At 42.2% G+C, this 17950-nt stretch overlaps 1 protein-coding gene across 1 annotated transcript in view; it reads right to left on the bottom strand.

Moving 5' to 3' along the window:
* LOC131128430 (versican core protein-like) overlaps positions 1 to 17950 on the bottom strand; it is a 34558-nt gene that overhangs the window by 1876 nt on the left and 14732 nt on the right. The window contains exons 8-13 of the mRNA XM_058071283.1: positions 3434 to 17668; positions 3241 to 3354; positions 3043 to 3156; positions 2089 to 2247; positions 1886 to 1968; positions 216 to 360 (exon numbers count right to left, since the gene is read on the bottom strand). Coding sequence (XP_057927266.1) covers positions 216 to 360; positions 1886 to 1968; positions 2089 to 2247; positions 3043 to 3156; positions 3241 to 3354; positions 3434 to 17668 — 14850 coding nt within the window. The remainder of the gene's footprint in view (positions 1 to 215; positions 361 to 1885; positions 1969 to 2088; positions 2248 to 3042; positions 3157 to 3240; positions 3355 to 3433; positions 17669 to 17950) is intronic.

The raw sequence follows: 17950 nt of genomic DNA, 5'->3' as shown, positions 1-17950 counted from the left end.
TGGAATGTGGGAGGAAACCCACACATGCACGGGGAGAACATGCAAACTCCACACAGAGATGCCGGAGCAGGGAATCGAACCCTGTGTGGCCTAACCACTCGCTAACCAATTTCTCCACAAATATATCAGTTATGTAAGGTTAATATATATGCAAAATTGGATTATCAATGAAAATTCCCAGTTAAGGCTTGCGGATTAGGAATTTTCTTCCTTACCTGTGCCCTTCTTGCAAGTGAAGGTGAGGTGGTAGTTGCACGGAACATCATTCCACTGGCCATCCTCATGCCAGATCATCACTACACAGTCCTCTCCTGAAGAGAAGAAGCTGTCGGGCTGCTGAGGCCTCCAGTTTTCATAATGCTGCAATTAAAGACATACGGGGATAAGATGCACTATAGAAAATGCTTGTCATTTAGCTGCAAATTTCTTCATGCCCACAAGAGAGCGCAGCAGTGTGAGTAGAATAAAATCAAGTCATCTCTGTGACTTGATCCAAACAAACACCTTGATTCAGACAACATGCATTTTTGAACAACACCATAGTGCTATGTGTTTTACAGTATGATTTTAAAGTAGCACCCCAATTGGTATTCATGTAAGGGCAATTTGACTAAAGCATTGACCTAACATGACATTGTTAAAATCATTAAAATTAGCATTATAAGTGTAGTAGCTCTGAAATTCAACAGATGTGCTGCTAATTTACACATTCATACAGCATACACACACAGCTGCAGTGCTGTGGGCCATTCGATGTCCTGCAGCCTTTCAGCACATTGTGTGGCTCAAACGACCTCTTCAAAGATGTGACCTCGTCACACCCCCAAAGACCATCCCCCTTTTCTACAACAAGTCATGTCCCTGGGCCGTGCTACTCTGTCATTAGGCTTTACAAACACAGAAACTTCCTGCTCACTCACTCCTTAAGCTAACAAATGTCATCAGCTTCACTGCAGGACAGCATATTGCTCAAAATAATAATAGCTAACTTTAGAATAGAAAAGAAATTGATGAGAGAAAGTGAAAAAAAACGTATGTCATCTGTTGTATTTCTGGAAAAAATATATACAAAATAAATAATAATAAAGTCCATTCAAATTCCCACACAATCTTAAACACATTTTTCCTGATTTGTCCCTTTTTCAATTAATTCTTGCAAAATTCTCATTTCATTCAGGTTGTATAATTGTTTCTATTTCATTGCGGCCCGAAGACTTACTTATTCTATGAGTAATTCAAATGAATATATTGAAGAAAAGTCAGAGAAGTTAGCATTTTTATAGTAAAATGGGTGAGGGTGACCACCCACCCCTGGACCCCCCAGATTGCTGAGTCCATCTTTCTGCAGGCAGACACAGGTGTTGTCCATCTGTGTTGTCTTCCTGCCTGGTGGGCCCAGCCAGTAGCGAGTGGCTGCCTGTTTTAGGAAAGGCGGTGGGGGGACTACTATACTATAGTATACCTGTCTACGACTGCCTGACCCCCCCATCGCTTCCCCAAAAGTGTCACTCACACCCTCATCACCCGTCAACTGAGAAAGGCTCTCAATAGGTGGCCTATGTGCATCTCCTATCTGTGAAATCATCTTTGAAGTGAGGACATCATTCTGTACAACACGGATGCACATGGCAATTAGTCACTTTCTGTTTAGTGACGGATCCACAATGCTAACAGGTTTCCACTTCTGCTATATACACTCTCCCAGTGCCATCTTCATATATACTGTAGTTGGGCCCCACACTGGAAACATCTTCCACAATGCTGCAATAAAGGGTGTTCCTCTCTCCATGAGAACATCTGTCATTGACACCACGTCCAAATATTTAGACTGTTGCTTTGCCATGTTTGTTGAAGGGGAGAAAAAAGATGGTGTGCCCTATCTTACCGTAGGGCTGCCATCAGTCCATCGGAAGTCACTATCAAACATCTTATCATTCAGGCCAATCCACTGGTAGTCCTGTCCAAGACCTACCAACCAGAATAGAAAACAGATTAGATTTGTCGCCCATATTAGGACTGCTAAAGTACAAAAAATGAAGAAGCAAAAAAAGCAGTGGTGTTTTCGGACCGACAATAAAGTAATCTTACGGTTAACAAACTGTTGCTCCTCATGAGAAAGGATGCTGGTCAGGTGAGCCCCATGCATGCGACATTCTCGCTCTGCTGTGTCCCAGTTTCTTCTGCTGGGAAAATACTTGTAGCACTGGCCATGAAACTTGTGCCAGCCATATTCACACGTCTCTGTGTCTGCAAGGAAAGAAAGCAATCGGGATTTAGGAACACATAAATATTAGAGTAGCATCCATAAATATCTTCTCTACTGCATCCATTGTTAACAATTCTGCATTTTAAGCCTTGAAGCTCACTGTTTTCTGTGGTTAGTACTCACGATGCACTGAGCTAGTTTGTAATTGCTGAAGAGGACCAGCTGGTAAGAAAAGGTGAGGCCAAAAGGTGATTTGACCAGAAATTGGACATTGAACATTAACAACTGCAGTCTGTGAGTTTGTTTCAGTAAAGTAAGAGGGGAAAACAAAGGCAGACATCTCTCTGGGTTGCAGTTTAACCAAGCATTTCTAAAACAGCAGCTGCATAGAGTACACAGTCTGAGTTTAATTCACTGATGAGTGATCTTTTGCAAAATGAAGGGCGTAGAATAGAAACAGGCCAAAAGTGCCTACACCCTAAAAAAAATACCCCGGATTCAGAATAAAAAGAAAAACAGCATTCTTCCATTGAATGTCAGCAATATGTAGTTTATGTTTGTACAATGAAGCTTAAAATGATTCATACTCAGGACAAATTATGAGTAAAAAAGGAATTTGTATTTGGTGAATGGGTATTTTCTCATGGAAAGGACAAGACTATATGGCAAAAAACTATAAGATATGTACAGTGTACTGTGAAGAGGAACTGATAATAATATGAAAGATGGGTTTTTTAATTGGCCCTCACAGAAGTGATATGTGGAATAAAAAACTGTTGAATTGTGTATCCTGCCCCATCACACAAAAATAATTTATTCTTGGTAGGGAGACTTACCCTCCTCACAAAACAGCCCAGAGTAGCTTGGTAAACAAACACATGTGAAGCAAGCCACTCCATCAATGCACGATCCACCATTGCGGCAAGGGCTGGACTGGCATTCATCAATGTCTGTTAAAAAAGAGACATAGTTATTTGCAAGCTTTTTAAAAGTAGAAATATGTTTGTAGAACATTTTCTAAGAATATATCCTACCCGTATCACAATGATCACCGCCATAACCAGGTGCACAGCTACATGTAGGAATGCTGCCACTCATGTAACAGGATCCTCCATTCAGACACATGTTTTCAGTACAAGAGTTCATTTCTGTACACAAAGGATAAACAAAATAAATGAGTTGAAAAATAAACAAAAGCGTGACTATTGGCTATTGATAGTAACAAACCTGGAATTTCAACAGCCACACCCAAAATGGTGTGATCAAGATCCGTATCAAGAGGCAAAGTTGCATCCTCCCCTTTGATTGGTGATTCTCCTCCAGGCAGAGATGACCGTGTAGTTACGTCAGTGTCCGGTTTGTCATCATTACCAGAGAATGATGGCTGAGTTGGTGTCACTGTGTTCTGGCTTTGATGTTTAGCTGGTGTCACTGTGAATTCTTTATGGTCTTTCAGCGGCCCCGAAGGTCTTTCTGTTAGTTCTGTAACTTTCTCTTCCACAGAAGTGCGATGAACTTCAGCAGACTCCACCTTTGAAGATGTGGTAGTAGCATCTATCTTGAAGACCGTCTGGATTTCATCAGATTTTGGCTTTGTTGTGGTCATTAAATATGTAGACAGACTCTCAGCTTCTGCAGAGCTTGCAGTACTTTTGGTACTGCTTACTGAGTCAAAAGGCTTAGCAGCTTGACTAGTAGTGTGCACTGGTACTTCGGTTGGTTTCGTCCGGTCATTGTCATGTGGAATGCTCTCCACTATGTTGGGATTTGATACATCATAGTCTGGGGTCTCCTCACTTATACTTTCATAAATGTTGTCACCTGGAGACTGTGTTGTCATTTCTGTTTCGGTCTTTTCACCACTTGAAATTTCTTCATCGGTAGGTTCAATTGTAGCCTTTTCTACAGAGGCTGACCCAGGCTCAAGAGCTGAAATCGAAGCAGCACTGATGGTCCTTGATTCGCTGAACTGACTTGTAAACATAGGACTGGTTGTTGATACGTCCTCAGAGAAGATATCTGTGTGAGGGCGATGGGTCAGTGCAACCTCTGAACGTGCTTGCTCTAATGATTCCTGGGGCGGTGTAGGGTTTTGTTGTGGAGAAAAGGTTGTGACAAATTGTACTGAAATACTTTCCTGTGATGGCACTGATCCGGGAAGAAGAGAATAATCTGAAATATGTTCTTCAGGCATTCTTGTAGCCACTGCATTATGGTCTGTAGATGTTTCTCTAGAACTTGTCAAACCAATTGGGTCCTGTGTGCTTGTTATGTCAGTGTATTGTGTCTCCTCATTGTCAACATCTGTCAAACCAGAGTCAAAAGAATTTGGTGTCTTAGGGAACTCAACAGTACTTGTCTCAACAGTATATGTCTCTGTCATGGAGGTTTCACTAGTTTCAGAAAGGATGTTTTCACCTGAGGTATGTTCTACAGGTACCGTTGTTGCCACTTTTTTAGGGTCCATAGACACTGTCAGACCAGGGTACTGTGTGCTTGTTATGTCCATGTATTGTGTCTCACTATCGATATCTGTCGATCCTGACTCCATAAAGCCTTGCGCCACAACAGTGCTTGTCACATCATGGGACTGCGTTGAAAACGTCTCTGTCATGGGTGTCTCGGTAGACAGCTGGTCAGATGTTTCCTCATATGATGACAGTGACTGTGTTGATGTGCCGAATGACATAGTTGGACTAGCTGGGTCTGCATCAAAGACGCTTGTTATTGTGACCGCTGAACCGTCTTCTTCCTTTGATGAGAGAAGACTTATCTCTGTTGATGCAGACATCTCCCCACTTTCTGAAGAGCTTGAACTTTCATCAAATGTATCCGTTTCACTAGTTGGAGTCACAGTCTCCCCAGAACCAAACTGTTGACTAACATTTAAAATGGCAGCCACATTTGGAGTCAAAGTACTTGGCAGTGATGACAATGTTGTTGAGTGAGTAATCTCAGGTTGTGCGGAGAATGATTCAGTTGTTTCCTGGAGGCTTTGTTTGGTTGGACTTTCGGGAGATGTTTCCAATGGAACATTCATAGATGAATCAGTCTCAAAAGTTTCATCTTCTGATTTTGCAGATTGAACAGTTTCTGGAGCTACTGTTGTTGATTCAACCTCAGGAGGGATTGTTGCTTTGGTATCCTCCATTTCATGTGAATGAGATGAGGTATTTGAAACATCAGTAACTGAAGGTCCATGACTTGATGCTTCAGCATTTTTATCTTCTTCTCCAGTCTGTGGAGGCACACCACTAGGTTCATAATATTGACTTGACCCCTCAACGGGCAACATTGGGCTTGTTCTGTCGACAACACTAGTCTCAGCAACACTGGGATGACGAGTGAATGTAATCTCAGACCTGGCCTGGTGCAAGTCAATCTCGGATGGCGTAGTATTCAGTAAAGTGGTAACAAATTGGATAATAGAGGTGCTTTCTACAGAAGGTCCTGTTGATGTAGAGTCCTCTGAAAATGAGGAAGTGACAAAGTCTATTGTGCTGTCATTCTGTGATGGGAACAACACTCTTCCATCAGAGGGAAGTGAAACTGCTGCTGATAATGTTATCTCCTCCAACTTTGTAGTTTCATCCTTGAGATTCTGTGTGCTGAACAGAGTATATTCTGTACTGGCCACATTGTTTTCACTCTCAAATGTTACTTTGGTCGTGGAAGCTGTTGTTTTATCTGAGATCTGATCAGCAGAGCCCTCCACGTTGAAAGGATATACCAGTGTTGTGGAGAACCTCTGGTAGGTGTTATCTCTGCTATAAGCAGCAGTAGCTGTATGTGAAGGTTCTGAAAAAAAGGTGCGGTCATGTGGTTGTGTTTCAGTAATATCAGTGAATGAAGTGACAGATGGCTTCTCGGTTGCTATTTCCGTTTCCATGCTCTCAAGCTCATGTGAAGAATCTGCAAATGATATTGTTTGAGGCTTCACAGTTGAAATAGTCAATCTTTCCTTAACCGAGATGTCAGTAACATCTTGTACAATAGTGGCTGTTGGTGCCACTGTACTAACGGGATATGATAAATCAGTTTTTACACTTTCATCTGTGGCGGTTTCACCAATAGTTTCAGGGTTATACGTGCTCAACAATGACACAGCTGGTGATGCTGTCCATGTCCATCCAGAAGATGTTGATGCTGTTGTTTCAGAACTAATCAGATGTTCAACTGCAGAGCCTTCATCTGAATCATACATACTTGATGACTCTTCCTGAGGTGCTTGACTGGTTGGTTTTATTGAAGCAGGCTCAGTAGACACTGATGTGTGTGGTACAGCAGTGACTGAGAATCCAGAGACTTGTGACAATGAACTCACATCAGAACTTGTCATTGCAATGGCTGTCGGTGAGGTTAAGTTGTCATCAGCCACCTGCTTGGGATCTGAATGTGGTGTCATGCTGGTTTGAGATAATGATGTTTCAGTGTGTTTGGTGGCTGTTTCTGTAGTATCTGTCATGGATGGGGAATATTCAGAAGTGTCCGAGGCAGCTGATGCACGTAAAGTTACATGTGTAGGAGTGACAAAGTCGAAGGCATCTCTTCCTGAACCCTCTGGTTCTTCTGTCATCTGCAAGTATTGTGTCATTGTAATTGCAGTGATGCCACCAGCCTCTTCTGTCTGGATAGTTGGGTTAAATGGCGAAGAGGCGACAATGGAAATGGTATCTGCATCAATAATGATATCTGTGCTGGTGATGAGCTCTGGAGAAGAACTTCCTTCTTGTGTACTTTGTGTAACTGAAGCAAACAGTTTGTCTTCATCTTTTGCATCTTCGGTAAAAATAATTGGCTGGCTGGTTGACGATTTTGACAGATGCAGGACCATGGTAGGTGTTTGTTCTTTTAGGTCAGTCTTGGCATGGCTGCTAGGAGTAACGATATCAACCCGTTGGTCTGTAATGCTGTGATATACAACTGAAGGACTTGGGGTTGGCAAATTTGTGAAGTCATGGTGTTCAGTGCTAGGGATCATTGTGGTGAGGCTTCTTGCACTATCAGCATCAATGGAATGGGGGAGGGGAGTTGTCAAGACTGATTGTGTTGCATCCTCGGCCACAGTTATTACATCAGAACTAGTGCTAGAAATGGGAGCATGTGTCATCTCAGGGGTGTTGGGAGTAAATTCCATCTCTCGAGAGGAAATCTCATCCGTGGTTGAAGTAGCCGAATAAATGATTTCACCCGTTGTCTCTCCTGTCACAGGCATTACAAATGGATTGACAGTGAAATTCTTTGTGGTTTGGTCACCAGAACTCTCCTTTTCTACCGATGTGAAATATAACGATGATTCTTCAGTTTCCGATGTAACAACTGATTGGGCAGAAGACACCACATGTGATGTTAAATTTGGCTTCACTGTGCTAAAGAGAGAAGATGCTGCAGTCCCAGGAGTTGCTGTTAACGGGGTCTCAGAAGGTACTGTAATTGTTTCATTTTCAGGAGATGTAATTTCATGAGATACTGTCTTTGAGGACAGAGTACTCCAAGCATCTGTGAGCACATTTTTGGAATGTTCACCTGAGCCATCCTCTTCCTTGTTCTCCGATCTTGTTTGCGTCTCAGGTGAAAACACTGTTGCACTCACGGTGCTGTACAAGGAAGAAGGTGCATTGCTTTCAGGTTCAGTGTCAGTGTACTCATCGGAACTGTGCTCAGTAACAGCACTGGGTGAAAGAGTGATTTGATCTGTGGACGTTACAGTCGTGTCAATCACTGAGGATGTTGCTATTGGCAGAGATGTTGTTGACATGCCAAAATCGTCATTACCAGAACTCTCTTCATCTGTAGTGGAATCATCAGTGAAGACACCACTTCCTTGGTCAGTAAAGTAAATCTCATCACTTGTGGTACTTGGAGATTTGGTCGATGACACAAATTCCTCAGTGGGCTGTTTGCTTGGTTGTGTTAACAAATCAGATGCACTCGTGTCAGTTTCCGTCTCATCTGTTGTATCAATGGGTATATTGTCTCCTGAACCATCTGAACTTGTCTCTAAGTCGTCCTCAGGTGAAAGCCCAGAAAACTCCATATCATCATAAGTAAAGGTTTCTTTTGTGGTGAACACAGTGAAGCTGGGGGTTACCGTGAGATGAGTTCCTTCAAATATACGGGAATCACCTGAACTTTCTTCTTCAGCCTGTGCATATGTGATTGATGGCCTGAAGGTGGGTCTTGCCAAGGTTGTTTTCTCAACAGATAATTCTTCCTTTGGTTTTTCTAGGGGGGTTGCAATTGTGCCAGCAGATATGGCATCTTCTGAGCTACCAGAACTCTGACTTTCTTCTGTTGCAGAAGATACCGGTGGTGTGTTTTTACTTTCAAATGAGGGCATCGATGTTGGTTTCTCAGTACTGAACAGAGAAGACACTAAGGTGACTTGAGGTTTTAAAACGGTATTTGTTTGGGTTTCAGGTGATGGTGTTGTTGTAAACATTACAGATCCTGTAGGAAATTGGCTTGGTATCTTTTCAGTATTAACCTCAGCAGAGGAAATTGATGATTTGGGTTCCTCTGTGCTGATCATGGTTGTAACCTGAGCACTAGGTAAATGACCTGAACCTTCATCTGTGAATATTGAGTCTGGGACGAAAACTGTGCTTGATGTTCTTGTGGGAGGAACAGATTCTAGTGAATCACTGTCCGTTTTGATGCTGTGTTTTGAAACTGCTGGGTGCTCAGTGCTGGCAAAAGTAAAGTGTGGCACTCCAGAGCCCTCGTCAACATTGGTAACATCTGTGTTGGAACCTGTAACTGCATCTTTCATTCTGCTGTATACAGATGTTGATGCAATATTAACAGTAGGGCGAGATGGAGGTTCATCTGTGATTGCAGTGGAGATGGTCACAGATGATGTTTCAGGAGTTACTGTGGGTTTTTCTTCTCCTTGTGTAGAAAGTAAAAGTGGGCTATCAGTGATATCTTGAGAAGACTCTGTAGATTCTGAGCTGTCACGTCCACTTGTTGCATGGAATGTTGTTGATAGCGCTGGTTTTGCTGTATTAAACAACGAAGAGATGGTTGTCGATGTTTGTCCAGTGGCTTTGGTAAAATCTGAGTTTTCATCAATACGCTCCGTGTCATCAATGATTTGAATGGAAGGCTTAAGGGAGATTGGAGACTTTGTGGCTGTTTCCTGTGAGGTTCCAATCACAATAGCAAAGTGGCCACTGTGTTCCATTATACTGTCTGTCGTTGGCAAAAAAGGCAAGCTAGATGATGCCTCTGTTAACATTTCAGTTGTTTGTTTATTTAAATTGTCATGTTCTGTCAGAATAACTGCAGAATTTGCATCAAATTCATTTATGATTGGAATAACTGAAGATTTTGCAGTGCTCTGTAGTTTTTGAGCTTGTGTGACTGTTGACTGTAGAAGTGTTGCAGCAGTGGTTCCTTGCAATGCAGACATGCTGGACACATAAGACCTACGAGTTGCTTCAGTAGAGCCTTCCATATGATCAGAGGTGTGCATCCTTGACTCTGGTGGTTGTTTCTCAGGGCTGAGTGAAGTAGCAGAGCTTATCATGACAACATTCTCCTTGATCGAAACATCTGAGATTATCTTGGCCTCTGTAGTTGATTCAAATGCAGTTATTGTTTTTTCTTTATTACTTGTGTTAACGTTTTCTTCTGTTTCAGTTGACATTGACGTTGGTTTTTCTGTGCTGTGTGGGATAGACACTACAGTTACTGGTTCAGGTGTGCTGGACATGAATGAGACAGCGGTTGTTTCACGTGATTGGAATTTAGAATAGTCCAAAGTATGGTCACCAGAGCTGTCAATATCTTGAATGATTTCAGATTCAATGGTTGTTCCACTGAGAGAAGGAATGGATTCCACAGTGTGGGTCTGGCTACTAATGTCACTCTCAATTTCCGAAAGAGGGAATGACAAAACAGGTGTTGTAAGTAAAGATTCTGTAGTAGAACTTTTTTCCAAAGAAATAGCAGTGGCAGTTGGTTCGTTTGAGTATAAAGACATCATGGGTTTGGTTGCTTGGTCACTTTCTACAACTTCAGCTGTCTCAGTGATGGGGATCACAGACGTTGATGGGGAAGATGTTTGTTCAAAAGGATCTGGGGTTTCATCACCCGACCCTTCATGATCACTTGAGGTTGGGAAAAGGCTTGTCCCACTTGTGTACATTAGTCCATTTATCTGAGCTGAAGTCACAGACTTTGGTATTTCAGAAGAGACTGAATTGGGTTCATCGGTACTGTAGATGGATGACACACTTATTGGTGTTTTGGAAACAGCACTCGTTTCATTATCCTGTGAAGCTGTCGATGCTGGTATCTCAGTACTGAACATTGATGCAAGAGTTGTGACTGTTGCCTGCTTCAAGAATTCATCTGTACTGTCTCCAGAACTCTCAGTGTCTGGAATAGTAAAGTATGGTGGCATTCCAGGTTTGATAGTTGATCCACTGTGGGAAGGAACAGACTCAACCATTATGGTGTCACTACTAATGTTTTCATCAATGCCCTCATATTCTGAAAGAGTAGATGCAACTGTAGTTGGTTTCTCTGTACTATACAGAGATGATGCAGCTGTAACAAATGTCTTTGAAAAGTCACTAGTTCCACTACCATATGCTGCTGTTACCGCTGGTGTCTTTGTACTAAACAATGAAGAAACAGTAGGTCTGACGAGATTTGGCTCCACAGTAAACTCATCACTAATATCTCCTGAACTGTATGTGTCTGTCGTGGTGATAGGAGTGACTGATGAAAACTTAGTTTTGTGGCTTTCTGTTGTTGACGTTCCCTCTGGGGAGTCAGTGCTGTACAAGTCTGAACCTTTGGGAACAATTTTGTTTTCTTCAAGTGGTTGTTCTGTTGGTTTTTCTGTGCTGAACAATGAGGATGGTGGTGTTTTTTCTTCACCTGAGCTCTCTTCTTCCATTTCTGGGAATGTTGGAATTGTCCCCTGTGCTGATGGTGGTGCTGCTGTCACTGCCGGGATGTCAGTGATAAAGACTGAAGAGTAAGTTGTGGCTGAAATGGATGACTCTTCAGTAACATCAAAGAGCGCTCCGGAACCTTCATTCGTGCTGACTAATGAATCTGTATCTGGTGTCATAACTGATCCAGTGAAAGATAAAAGTGACTCTGTGCTAACCTCAATTACTGGTACAGTAGAAAATACAGCAGGGGGTTCTTTTGTTGATGCCTCAGTACTTTCGGGAGATGAAACTGCGGCACCTGAAGTGTTTGTTTCATCTTCATATGATGCTGTTATTTCCAGTGTCTCTGTAGGAAACACTGAATAAGTAGTTGTTGGTTCTCCACTGAAGCCAGTACCATCTCCAGAACCATCTGTGTCTATGCTATTTAAAACTGATGAAATTCCAGGTTGGATGGTTGATAAACTGATGGAAGGAACAGACTCAGCCATTGTAGTGTCACTGCTCAGAATCCCATCCATGTCTGAAGGAGTGGAGTATGTAGTAGATGGAGACATTGTTGTGCTCATTGGGACAGATGCCACAGACTGGTTTTCTGTAACTGATGCCATTTTTATTTCATGGCTTGTTGTTTCATGTGGCATTGATTCAGTGTTGTATTGGGAGTATCCTGAGGCAACAGTGTCCTTTTCATCAAGTGGCAGTTTTGTTCCATTCACTGTGCTAAACAAGGCCGTTTCTGGTGTGACTGACCAGTCATTGGTCTGACTTGTTTGCTTAGGAGGTATTTCCTGATATGTCACAGCTGGGATGTCAGAAGAGGAAGTAGTGGCTAAAATGAATGACTCTCCAGTGAGATCAACTGTGTCTCCAGAACTTTCCGTAAAAGTGACACTCGCAAATGATAATGATTCTTCTGCAGGTGTTATACTTGACCCAATGACAGATGGAATCGACTCAGTTCTCACATTTGTAATCTCAATTGTTGTGACACTTGATGGGACAATAGGAAGTCCTGATGTTTGCTCTTCAGTGAAAGAGGGAGTAGCAGTAATGACAGAAGATGTCTGAATGAAGATGTCTGGGATTTGGTCACTTGAATCGTCTTGATCTGCTGGGGTCTGAATAGAAGTTGCCCCTGTTGTCAACATCGCTTTCTCGGTCTTAGCTGTACTTAATGATGTTTGCATGGCAGTAGCAGTCGCTGACGATTTTGAAGTATAAATTGTTACATCTTTATGTTCATCTTTATGTGATGTTGTCACAGCTGAAGTTTTGGTTGTTTTGATGTTTGGCTCTGTAGTACTATGGTCAATGATATCTCCAGAACTTTCTGTCTCTGTGGTTGTAAAGAATGTTGCCGTTCCAGGTATGAGGGTTACTCCATCGTAAGAAGGGGCTGACTCGACCCTCATATTTTCACTGCCCATAATACCATCATCACTGTCTGAATTGGTAAATGGCAAGGAAGGAGAAACCTTTGGAGATGTAAATAGTGAGTGTTGAGAAACTGAAGGATCTGCAGTAACAGATGGGAATTTTGTTTCAAGGCTTTCTGTGGTCTTTTTCGACAATGTTTCTGTTGACTCGATTCTGTATAATAAAGATGAACCTGTTGTCTTGTTTTCCTCGAGAGGCACTTGTGTTGTTGTTTGTGTCTTGTTGTTGTCGGTATCTGTTCCTTTGTGCATTGTGAGGGAAACTGCTTGAGATGCAGTGACATCCATGGGCATATCAGTCATTGGATTAACAGTGATGTCTCCCGAACCTTCTGTGGGAGTCGTACTGACAAATGACAATGATTCTGTTTCAGATGAAACATTTGATCCAGTGTGGGATGGGATTAACTCAGTGTTCCCAACTTTAGTCTCTGGAGCAGTTGATAATCTCACATGATATCCTGTTGTTGGTGCTCCAATGGTGGAGAGAGTAGACGTAACACTTTGAGATGACTGAATTAATGTGTCTTGGGTCTGTTCACTTGAACCACCTTCATCTACTGAAATCACAACTGATGTTTCCTCAGTCTTAGCTGGAATTAAAGTTGCTTGCATTTCAGTAAACACTTGATTTGAGTCAGTACTGTAGAGGGATGACAAAGTAGTAAGGGGTGTCTTTAAATTGTTTTTTGTTACATCAATCCGGGAGGCTGTCAGTGCTGGGGTCTTTGTACTAAACAATGAAGAAACAGAAGGAGTTATGATTTTTGACTCATTACTAAATTCACCATTGCCATCTCCAGAACTTTCTGCATCTGTGGTACTAAAGAATGATGGGACTCCAGGCCTCATAGTTGGCCCCCTGGAGGAAGATGGGAGCTCAGCCATCATACCACTGGTTATAACTTCATCCTCAATATCTGAAATAGCAGATGATACAGTAGGAGAAGCAGTTGGAGATGCTGATATTGGTGTTGTCACATCAGAGCTCATGAAAACTGAAGGTTCTTGTGTAACTGATGATATGTTGTTTTCTGTTGTTTGATGCAACATGTCTTGTGGGAAACCAGTGTTGTATAAGGATGAACCTTTCTCTTTATCCTGAAGGGGAAGTTCCGTTGTTTTTACTGTTCTTAAAATTGAGGAAGCTGTTGGAGTCATTTGTTCTCCTGAATGTTGTCCCTCTGTGTCTGGGAAAGCTGAACTGTTTCCAGGTGTTTCTAATGAGTCGCCAGTCTGATTTGTGTGTGCAAGGACCTCTGTTGGCATTTCATGTGATGTTGTCATTGTTGCGGTGTCAGTGTTAAACACTGAAGAATAAGTTGTTGCTGAAATGAATGACTCTCCAGTGAGCTCATCTCCAGAACTTTCGGAGAACATCGTACTGACTGATAATGATTTAGTGTCAGGTGTCATGCTTGAGCCAATGACAGATGCAGATGATACATTTGGAAATTCTGCTTTTGGTGCCTCAGTGCTGTGGAGAGTAGATACCGTGATCACAGAAGATCCATCTGGAGTTTGATGACCGGAACCAGATTGATATTCTGGGACATTAGTAGAATTCATGTTATTACTGTACAGGGATGGCGTTGCAGTAACTCTCATTTCTGATGTTTCACTTGTTCCATCTTTATGTGAAGCTGTCACTGCTGGTGTGTCTGTACTAAACACTGAAGAAACAGTTGGTCTTGTGATGTTTGACTCCCCAGTAAACTCATCAATTATGTCTCCAGAACTTTCTGTTTCTAATGTGGTGTAAAATGATGCAATTTCAGGTTTGATGGTTGGTCCACTGAGTGAGGGAACAGATTCGACCATCATAATCTCACTGAGCATACCTTCATCCACAATATCTACAACTGTAGAGGAGTTTGTCACATCATCGACCAGCAGCTCTGTTGGTTTTTCTGTGATAAAAAATGAGGAACCCTCTGAGGATGGAATGACTCTTGTGGGCATCTCAGTAGCAGATCTTGTCTCTGGTGGTGTTGATGATGATGCGGCCTCTGCTGTTAGTGCCTCGGTGGTGTAGGGAGTAGAAGCAGCAGTGACAGAAGACATTGTTTCCTTGGTTTCGCCTCCTGAACTGTCTTGATCGGTTGGGTTCAGAACCTGATTCTTGGTTGGTAATACTACTTCATTAGTCTTTGTACTGAATGTTTGCATTTTGGGAGACATTGGATTTGGTTTCTCAGTGGTATAAAGGGATGTGGCAGTAGTAACTGATGTTCTTGGAATGGGATTTGTGCCATCTTTGTATGATGTTGTCAATAACGGTGTTTCTGTACTAAATATTGAAGAAACGGTTGTTTTGCTTTGTGGCTCTTCAGTAAACTCATCTGTGCTGTCTCCGGAACTTTCTGTGGATGTGGTAGTGAAGAATGATACCAGTTGCGGTTGGCTTGTTGATCCACTTAATGAAGGAACGGATGTATCCATCGTACGCACACTGCTCACTTCATCTTCAGTGAATGAAACTGTTGGCTCTGTGATGGACATTTCCGTTTTCTCAGCATCCAGCTCTGGAGATGTATTGGTACTAAACAACAAGGACAATATAGAAGACGCTGCCTGGGTTTGATCAACTGAACTTTTTTCATCAGATGTTGGCAAAGTAGAGATTCCCCCCGGGAACATGGATACTTCACCAGTCACCTGTATTTCCAAACTTCCTGAAGTTGTTCTTTCAGTATTTAGGGGTGATGTAGAAGAGGCAGAAATGTCATATGTTCCATCTTGATGTGATGCTGTTACTGCTGGTGTCTCCGTACTAAACACTGGTAAAATGTTTGATTCTTTGGTAGATACATCAATGTTATCTCTGGAGGTTTCTGTGTTTGTGGTAGTGACAAATGATTGTGTACCAGGTTTGATGGTTGATCCACTAACGGGAGGAACCGATTCGATCATCGTTGTCTCATTGCTTATCATATCATCATAATCAGAAACAGGAGTCAGGACTGATGGTTCTTCTGTCTTCAAGAGTTCCTCTTCAAGTGTGGATGAAGAAACTGTATCCCTTGTTTTTGAAACAGTAGAGAAAATACTCCTCTGTGGATAATCTTCTGTGGTCATTTTAGTGGCATAGATATCAATTCTGTCTGTGGCTGCTGTGCTATAAGTAAAAACTGTACTTGGTTTAAATTGTGTGGACATTTCCCCAAGTTCCTCTCCAGACCCATCGACGTCAGATGATGTGAAAAGATCATTTGCATTCACTGTGTGAACTGTGGAAGCATCATGTTCCAAGGAAGGTTCTTCTGTTGGAAATATCTCTGTGGTTGTAACTGTCTCTGATGGCTTCTCTGACCATTTGTATAATGTTGTATGATCCTCTGTGTTAGACACTGGAGATGTGACTATGTAACTTCCAGAGCTTGTGTCTGCCTTTTCAGTCATAGAGGTAGCCACAGTTTGAATAGTTTCATGTTGTCTTGCCATTGTTACTACTTGTTCCATGCTCGGGGTCACTGCATTTTCTATTGATGTCATAGCAAATGTTTGATTTGCTGTGTCTTGCTCAAAAGGATGGAAGGACTTTGTGTCTGGGGTTGCCGTTGATGGTTGAACATGATCTTTAGTGTCACTGGTGGTTCGTACAGTTGCGTTTGGAATATTTCCATCATGCTTCAATGTGCTAGAGAGTGGAGAGGTTGATGTCACTGCAGTTGCTTCACTTGTGTACACTTTTTGGCTCTGTAGTGGAATTGTTTGGGAAGCACTTTGGGGGGAGGACTTATTGACAAATTCAGTGAGGGATGCTATTGTTGTTTTGTTAACGTCAGTTGTACTGTATAAAGGTGAAGTGGTGATTGTAATGGATTCATGAGATGGAGGAGATGGACTCTCAGTATACATGCTTGCATCTACTTTACTCTGATGAGTAGAATGTTCTGATTGTGTAGTTCGTAAACCTGAGGAAGATGTCACAAATCCTGAGAAGGTATGTGAGGGTAGTCTGATTGTCAAACCTTCTAAAGTTTGATCCCCCGAGCCCTGTTCATCAATCAATGGCCCATCAGTCAGATTACCTGTTTCACCTACTTGACTTGTCTCTGTACCCACTGAAGGCTCAGATGTGGTAGAGGTTGATGACAACAATTCAACATCCCCATCAGGTGTTAACTCAGCCTTGGAAGTCCCTTCAGGGAACTCTGAAGTCCTTAATAATGTGGGAACTGTTGTGCTGGAGACAAATCCCTCATCTGTATGGACTTCCTTCTTTTTCTCTCCATCTTGAGTGGAGCTCTCTGAGTGATTTCTTGTTGTTGTTTTCCAATTAGCATCATTAGTCGAGGATTGGTACAGAGACTGTGGAGTATCTTGAGAGGAGTCTTCAGGAGCTTGAGGGGTATAGGTGCTTTTTATTTCCTCCACTGTGGTCTGTCTGTCTGTGTGAATTTCAGCTGCAGAAGGGTATGGGGATCGACCCTCCACCTTTATTGTTTGACTCGCTTGTGAGTCACTCTCCATAGTAGTGGGCGTCCCCTCTGACTTGCCAATCTCCGTTTGTTCAGAGATGGTGATGACATTGGAGGTTTCTTTATCTGTTATCATTGTTTGGGTGTGCTCTGCTTTATTTGTCATGTGTGGCTCAGCTGTTGATACACTCGGAAGCATATGAGCAGAAGTAATTGTCACATCCCACATCCCCTCAGTGGTTGTCATTACAGCTTCATGTTCAGGGAAAATTTGAGGAGATTTTGTTTCAACTATTGGAATAAAATCATAGTCTGGCTCATCCAGGTTCAGTGTTTTTATGCCTGAGAGGATTCCATCTGTTGATTCAGTGACGTGATTGACAGTTAGGTCGGGCCATTCATTTTCAAACACTGTAGTTATTTCTTGACTCTCTTCGAAAGTTGTCACATTTGTCATGATACGGGTACCTTTGGCTTCTTTGTCCTCGGGGCCCAGCGGATTGAGCGTGATCTCATGTTTGCCATTAATAAAACTTACAACTGGAGCGACAGTTACACTGGCAGGCGACGAGTCTGGATTTCCACTGTGCAGGGTGGGCTCACCATCTACCACAAATGGAGTGGGATGATCAGTCATTACCGGTATGGCAGGAGAATGAGGGTCTTGTGACTGAAGGACCTTGTCAACTGCAAATAGAAGAATGAAGGAAAAATGTGGTAAATGTATTTTAAATTAACATGAAACACAGCTAGCAACTCAAATTAAAAATTAAAACAATGTAATATTGATTATTAAATTTCTAATCTTGGGAAAGGTATACTGTAATCCCTCATTTATCATAATGATAATTCTAGATTAGATATCACACTGGTGGTGATAGTCTGTACCTAAAGCTGCCCTGACAGAAACGTGGATGCCAATTCATACATATGTCCTCTCCGATTACCACCACACATTCATCCACATTC

The sequence above is a fragment of the Doryrhamphus excisus genome, chromosome 4, assembly GCF_030265055.1.
Source record: "Doryrhamphus excisus isolate RoL2022-K1 chromosome 4, RoL_Dexc_1.0, whole genome shotgun sequence".
Taxonomy (NCBI): domain Eukaryota; kingdom Metazoa; phylum Chordata; class Actinopteri; order Syngnathiformes; family Syngnathidae; genus Doryrhamphus; species Doryrhamphus excisus.
The sequence above is the reverse complement of the archived record's forward strand: the minus strand, read 5'-3'. Positions and strand labels throughout refer to the sequence as shown.